General features: G+C 44.1%; 1 protein-coding gene across 11 annotated transcripts in view; it reads left to right on the top strand.

Annotated features, from left to right (window-relative positions):
- Window positions 1-3,565: 3,565 nt before the first annotated feature.
- Window positions 3,566-7,851, top strand: part of kirrel3b (kirre like nephrin family adhesion molecule 3b) — a 157,217-nt gene continuing 152,931 nt past the window's right edge. For 10 of the 11 annotated variants that reach the window (XM_031860794.1, XM_031860790.1, XM_031860788.1 and 7 more), the window contains exon 1: window positions 3,566-4,028. In XM_031860794.1, the coding sequence (XP_031716654.1) occupies window positions 3,908-4,028 (121 nt within the window). In that variant the 5' untranslated portion in view covers window positions 3,566-3,907. The remainder of the gene's footprint in view (window positions 4,029-7,851) is intronic. The other variant, XM_031860791.1, reaches the window with a different exon arrangement.

Below are 7,851 nucleotides of genomic sequence, written 5' to 3'. Positions count from 1 at the left end.
CTCATTTCAAAAAGGTTCTGGGGCGACTTTGACTCAGTGGTAGAGCAGGGTCGACCTTCAATCGGAGGTACGGTGGTTCGGTTTCCGACTCCGTTAGTCCATGTCGATGTGTCCTTGGGCAATTCACTTAACCCCAAATCTCTCCCGTAGGCTGTGCCTGCGGTGTATGAATGGGAATGCATGGTTAGATAGAGTCCTGATGGGCAGGTGGCACCTTGCATGGTAGCCCCTGTCATCAGTGTGTGAATGGGAGCGAATGGGTGAATGACATGTCGTGTTAAAGCGCTTTGAGTGGTCGGAAGACTAGAAAAGAGCCGTACAAGTACAAGTCCATTCACCATTTGAAATACTGACATGAAGTATGTCAATCACACAGTTATGACACAGTTATCAATATGGGGGTAGATCTTCCTAATGTGTTCACATGAGACACATAAACTTTGTTAAATTATAAATTCAGGTCACACCGATTTTGGACATCTGCAGTTAAGAGTGTGGGTGATTTACAGGCAACATAATTCATGTTATATCTTCATATTGTTTAAGCTCACTTTGACTTTCTCCTGTTTAACTGTGGCTTATAGTCATAGCTGGTATGAAGAGGCTCTTAAACTCTGTGAAGAGGAGTTCCCTGTCTGCCGAGTCATTTAAGATTATGCCCCCTGTGGGTGCACTGTGGGTTTATCAGTGTAGGAGCCCTTTTGTAGACATCTACTAATGTTTCCCATCTGCCTGTGTAAGGACATTATAATACAAAGCATGTCATTGATGTCACATATTTTTTTATGAGAATCAGGCTTCAGCTAACAAAAAGTGAACTTTTTGACTAAACTCTCTCAACACATTGAAATGAGTGGGATTATATTTAACCAGTTTATTGTAGGATTTTGATATCATTTAATATTGATGACCAGACAAACAAGATGACTCCAGTTCAGCTCATCATCCTTGAATGTGTCCAAATGTTTCAGATATTAAAGTAAAAAATGTAATCCAGGCTGAGGGTTTATTGTACCAAGTCGAGGATTGTGGGTTGTGGACGTAAACATTTGTTTGCCTGTTTACCTCGTTCACCCCCATTACTCAACCTTCAAGCACATAAGCTGCATTGTTATTTGTTGCCCCTACTCATCATGTTTAGGCAGAATGCAAATCTATTATCCTCTGGATCGGCCGCAGTGGGGTTGTTTTTGTGTGTAGCTGTTAGTTGCACTGATGAAAAGACCACCTGCCATCCTCTGGCCCTTTGATTAGATTAGGAAGTCAAAGGGATGGATTAAATTGATATGACGCAGACTTGGCCCCCATGCAGTGCTCACTATGTCTTTATCAGAGCTCTCATCTGAGGCTCTGGGCTTTACTGTACATCTTATATTAATTGAGGGTATGTCCCACTAGTCCCGATATGCGTGCCAATCATTTTTTATAAGAAATAGGTTTATGTGTTTTTGTTTCTCGATTCTAGGTCCTAGGATGTCTAGAAGGAGGAGAAAGTCAAGGTTGAACCTCTGTTTGCTCTTCAAGATATTCCGGATATTCAGTTCCAGAATATAAAAAAAGAAAGGTATGACCTAAGATTTACCTAATCTGTTTTAAAAGAAGAAATGGGAAAAAAAAAATGCAATCAATAATATTAACAATAAAAGCAGCAATGGTTATAATAACCACGCTAGCAGGTCTGTGAGGCTGTTGGCACAACGCATGGTACTAAATGCTAACATCAGCATGCTAACACGCTCACAATGCAATGCCTTGATGATTAGCACCAAGCAAAAAGTAAGAAAAGATTGTCGTTTGGGTTAAAATCACTACGGAAGTGCTGTTTCTGAAGTATGCAAGTTATGTCACAAATAAATCAATGTTGACTTCTCGTTTCACACGGGGAACATATGGTAACATACTAAATGGTTTTGTCGGGTACCAATCACAGCACATTATTTTACGTAGATAAAGCTACGAATGCTGGTTGAGACCAGCCTGCCTGCACTCTTACAGTGCAACTCATTGCACATGACCGGAGTCTTCAACAAGGATATGCACAATTGTCTATACTGACATGCTAGCTTGACAGTTGTGAGTACGAACAACAGCTGTTCAATGGTAGGTGTTTTCTTACATGTGAGTGAGACATGAGGCAGTGGGACATCCTTAGCGCTGACATCATTAGCGCTGACAGTGCTGCGCTCCTCTCCCCAACGCTCTCTCACGGACTCGTCCTTTCAGCAGTAGTAAGGCAGCAAAGGCAAAGATATTTCAATTCACTCTAAGGGGGGCACAAATGTATGAGCTAAATTTCATGGCAATTAAAAAAAATAAGAAAGTAAAACAAGGAATTGGACCTCATGGTGGCACTGGAGAATGGGTTAGGGGTTCATTAAAGTCAGTAGGTATCCATCCATTGTTGAGATATTTTAATCTGAACCAAAGTGGTGGTTCAGATGATAGTCCGACATGGCAATAACTAGAGCCATACAGCTAGCATGGATAAAACAATGGAGATTATTTACCAAAAATGTTTGAAATGAAGATATAAAAACTACCCAAATATGAAAAGAAGCCATGACAACCGGATACTTAGTTTGCTGTAATATCATGCTATTCATCTGGAGATAACATATTTATCTTTACTTATTTTAGGGAACAAATTTAACACAACTCTTTAATTTGAGGTACAAATTAATATGAATACATATTCAAATGAATATTTATCAGTTAATTTGTGTGCATAAAGATTGAAATGTAATGGTAACTTCCTTTCCTTGAAACCCTTGAGTGTCCTTGATATACAGTAGAGCGTGGTGTTTTATAGTACAAGACATGTAGGGCGCTCTTTTATTCGTGGACTGGCCTGGAACATATGCCTCTTTTTAAATAATTAACAAGCATAACAAGGAGAACTTTTCAGTAAGCATGCGATGCACTTTAACATTTTATGATGTTTTGCATCGTGGCTCCTTGAGTGAGTGACTCTAATTCACCCCTATTAAAAAAAGAAAAACAAAAAGGATACGATTTAATAATACTACAGCTTTGGTGTTGAATGCTAATAGGGTCTTATCCATTCTCAGGGATGGCAGCTCACAGTTCAATTCACTGTCGTCCATAGAATCCAAAAAAGGCAGGGGGTCAAAACAGGGAGGAGGGGTAACACTACACTTTTTGTTTTGTGGATGCCTGTGTTATTTGTAGCTATAGAGGCCAAGTCGCTCCTATTCTCATTCTAATTGCGCCCTCTCTGTTTCCCCCACGGCAGCTCTCGTTCCCAGAGTGAGGACCCGAGTCTCTCAGCCTCTCACTCAGCCGCAGCCACCCAGACAGTCAGGCTGAGAGGAAGAGAGAAAGAGAGCGAGGAAGAGAGAAAGAGAGCGAGGGAGAGAGACGGAGGGAGGGAGGGAGGAGTCTAGTTGTGGAGCTCCATCCCTTGACTGTGTCTGTGATGTGAGTGGTGGAGCAAGGGAGAGAGAGAGAGAGCATGAGAGAGAAGTAAAGGGGGGGGAGGGGGCGGGGGGGGGGGGGGGGGGGGGGGGGGGGGGACGGGGGGGGGGGGGGGGGCAAGTGAGCGCTGAAGAGACTGAGAATGGATGGGCAAGCGAGAAACTGCGAGCGAGAGAGAAAGAGTGAGCGTGTGTGTGTGTGCTCAGAGTCAGCAGCGGAGACACAGAAAGTCTACGGGCTCACATCAACAAGAGAGCGTGTGAGGCAGCGCTGACCGCCGACAACTCTGAAGAGTAACACAGACGGGAAGGAGACTCATAGAGAGACAGAGAAGAGGAGGAATCAGCAGAAGAAGAGAGGGACTGAAGTGAAGACAGACTACCAGCCTTCCACTGGTAAAAGGAGACACCACTGAGGGACCGTAGCATCCGTCCCCCCGAGCAGCACAGAGGAGCACTGTCTCATCTCGTGCATGTGTTTGTGCCTGCCAACTTCAATTTCACACTCGCCCACTGTTTTTCGTAGGTTTTGCCCTCAACACTCCACAGTCATGATCCCTTGGGTCCTTCTGCTCCTGTGGATCTCCGGACATGGTAAGTTTTCCAGATTAAGTTGCTAATTCATCACATCTCGCGTGCTTGTGACTGCTGTGTGACTTGCTGGCTGGGAACGGTGTCTCCGAATTCATCTTGCTGTGATGTTTATCCTACCATCGTTGTGTTGACACGCTTATACTATAGCGCTCCTTTGTGCACTGTTAGGTCTGATGCCTAATGAGAAAGGAGGAAATAAAGTAGTTTTGGCGGTCCTGGGGCTGTAAATAGTTGTACGCTGCACTCTTTCCCATCAGTAGTTCATCGTAGGCTTCAGACCAGACAAGTTAAATACTTCCTATGCAGGCTTTATATTGCTGTCCCACACATTGACACACACAAACGAAGCCCTTTAACCCTAGATCAGCTCAGTCAAGCGTTCAGTCCTGAGTCACATTGTTTTGAAATGACAGCCCTTCCCCGTTGAGTCCAACTACGGGGGGTCTGGGCAAAAGGAACGAGAGAGAAAAAGTTCAACGGCAAAGCGCTTTTGGAAGGCAGACTCATGAGTAAAGCCTGGCAGCTCCAGCCCTTTGGACAGTATCCGCTGTCATTATTTTCATTCATAGACAGTCTGTTTGTGGACAGAATGAGGATGGATTAGTTGTTTCCCCAGCTTGCCACCAGGTGGTTGTCTTTGGAAGACAATAGAGGTGGAGTAAAGTACAGCAGAACTCTACCTCTGTGGTGTCTGTGGGATTTGGATGAAACAGACGCACACAGGGCTGAATCCGACAGTGGGTATTTGTCAGCTCCTAGCGCCATGCCGGGCCCACAGCGAGCTCCCTGCTTTAAGCTCCGCAGGGTCGGGGGTCAATGACACAGTGGCCACCTCTTTTTCAAAGTGTGACCCCGTCGCGTCGGACTACATTCTGAGGAGGGCACTGCATGAATGAATTTGTGTGTCTGCGTGTCTATGCGTGTGCGTGTTTAGCTGTGTCCCAGAGGGAGTTGTAACCTTTTTCACAGAAAAGGCAAAATGTCCGAATATGAGGTCTCAGTTTGTTGACACGTGTCGAAATTTAAAGCTCAAAGTCGCTAACACAACAACAAAAGAAACAAGAAGATTTTCTACGGCATTAATTGGTTTACAGCCTATCACATTTAGATATATAAAATAAAACACCACTCATCAAATAGAACAATTTGCTGTGATTCTACTTTTCTGCTGGCTCATTTTTCATGAAGAAAAGAGAATAAATTGATAATATCAGCAGAGACTAATTTGAAAAAAATGACTGGAGTGATGCCGCTTCTAATTCTCTCTTTGCTTCTCCCGTGCTTTAACGGGAGAGATGGTGTCAGCTGTGTTATCTGTTTTCTTTATGACTTCTTTATGGACTGTGCATGACCTGGGACAGTTGCACAAGCTATCCACCCAGAGATTGGACAGAGTCAAGGCAATGGACGCTTTCTCTCTAGGTCGTGGCCTTCGTTACGGGGCAGTTATAGTACGTCAGACACGGTGCTGAGGCTGTAAGCGTTACTGATGTGGCTGCTTTGCTGTATCCTCTCCCTCTTATTTCATTGTCAAGTATTTCTGTACCATCTGTGCGTACTGTGACGCAGATATACATGATCAGTCATTAGTCTCTTCTTCTACACTCTGTTCAGCATCTGTTGAGTTTTCAATCCACAACTTACTGCGGCTGCATTGCCCTGCTTTTTCAATTTCTTGCAAGTTAATTCCTTGTATCACGTCCTAGTTATATTATACATAAAAAATGCAGTGGGGGTTTGATTCATTGCCATGCACACATTAATTCTGACTTTTATTCTGTGACAATCACATTTTCATTCACATGTCATCACAGGCTTAGCCCAGGTTATAGGAGAAACGAACACCGTATCTGCGGCAGCAGCAGCTGGAATGAGGCGACTGCTGCAACTGGAATGAGAAGGGATTGCTGTGTATTTCAGCACAGTTGGTTATTACCATAAAATAAAACACTTCTTTCCCCGCCAGGTAAAAGGGGGATAACAACCTACCTTCTCTATGCGTGCCTCCGAGGAGTAAAAAAAGTGCTTCCCTGTAGCTTACTGTCGTTGAACAAATTACGGGTCTGTTTATGTGCCTAGTCGGAGTCAGCAAAAAGCAGCAGAAAACAATTTCATTTTTATGAACAGGGGGACAGCGGGGAGTTGCGGCCATAGCAGTCATATACTTAGACGCAGTTATCCTGCGAGAGCGCGAGAAAGACGGGGAGAAATGAGAGAGTGAGCAAGAGAGAAGAGTCGGCCCATATGCAGAGGCACTGGGCACTTTTCCTCCCTCAACTTTGGTCTAGAGCAAAAAAAAAAGAGAGGGAGACTTAGCAGAAGGAAAGTTGCTGCGAGACGCTCCTGACTGTGCTGTTACCTCATCGAGGGCACCTTTTATTTCACTGTCACCTCTCCTGCCAGTGACAGATGACACAGCAGCAGTCAGGAGGATCTGGAAGACTCCTGGAACACATTCACCTCTGGCCAAACTTATCCAGGACCTCGTCCATCTCCTCGCACCGCCTCTTACCCATTTTTCCTTCGATCCAATCAATTTTTTTATTATTTTGCTGTGCGATGCACTGTGACTGAGAACCCTAGCCTCTGTCGGGGGAAAGGGTAATTTATGTGAGAGCATTATGTCCCGGGGGAGGAGGGGCAGTTTAAGAATAGTCTTGTCCTGGATGTGCCAGGCTCTGAAGAAAATGTGCTTGAGAAAAATCACACATTGTCATTGTTAAGTGTATGGGCTCAGTTCTTCTCCCCCTCTGCCTCTTTTCCTCTGCGTCTCTCTTTTCTCTGTTCTTCTTTCTCTGAATGACACCTTGTGAAATTTATATGGAAACTGTCTCGGCCACTTGGTTTTTGGTCCACTGTCTCAGGGAAATTAAATATTGACTATCCTCGAGTCAAGGTTTGCCCACTAGGGGCAGTGCTGCTGCACAGGAATGAAATCCCAATCTTCCTAAAAATCTCCCCCAATCGCCTTCATTAAATCCCAGCCTTTCATGTCAGAAACCCGATTTCACCACCCAGCCAGACTAAGCTGTTTCTTCGTCCTGGAAAGCATGTCTTAGCACCCCCAACAGCCCCAATTTCATTTACTGCTGTCTATTAACTGCTGACTGACGACTCTAAATCCGCTTTTCATGGGCGCCAGGCTTTGATACATATTTCTCAACCAAAGTATAATTAAATGTCTTTCCAATGTCATGTCTGGATGTGTGAATTTTTTTATAGACGGAGAAATCATTCTCACTTCTCCAAAGGGAAAGAAAAAAGAGATATAGCCCATTACGTTGCACAACACTACTCAAACATAAATACCAATTTTCTGCCTCATTATTATGAATAGTTATTTGTAAGCAGGGTGCACTGCAGTCTTATGGACAGATTATGACTGTGATGACTCAGAGGTATTCAATTGATTTATCCCCATTCTATCAGAATGCTAAAACCAATATACATTGTCTTACATGTTGTCATAAGCCATACATCATATTTCCAGCTCAAGTAAGATGACTTAAAACCACAGAACACAGACTGAATATGTCTGTATTCAGACAGGAGTCTGGGTACAAGCCTGGTAAGAAACACGGAAGTGTCCTTTCCTGTTTGTATGACTTGCCCTCACCATACATGGCAGTTGGTATAAGTAATGCTAATCCTGTCTGGATTATGCCATACAAACACAGTGAGTGACAGATGATGCCATCAGTTTCTGATGGGTCCCAGTGGCATGCAGTTTGTTTTCTTGTTTGTGCTTCATGTCCCATCAAGGCTAGCCCGCTTAAGTCACCTCAGCCGCTGTGACCCCTGCTCATTTCTGTGCCACGATAGA

Source organism: Anarrhichthys ocellatus, unplaced genomic scaffold, assembly GCF_004355925.1.
Source record: "Anarrhichthys ocellatus isolate YVR2014 unplaced genomic scaffold, GSC_Weel_1.0 scaffold24, whole genome shotgun sequence".
Classification (NCBI taxonomy): Eukaryota; Metazoa; Chordata; class Actinopteri; order Perciformes; family Anarhichadidae; genus Anarrhichthys; species Anarrhichthys ocellatus.
The sequence above is the reverse complement of the archived record's forward strand: the minus strand, read 5'-3'. Positions and strand labels throughout refer to the sequence as shown.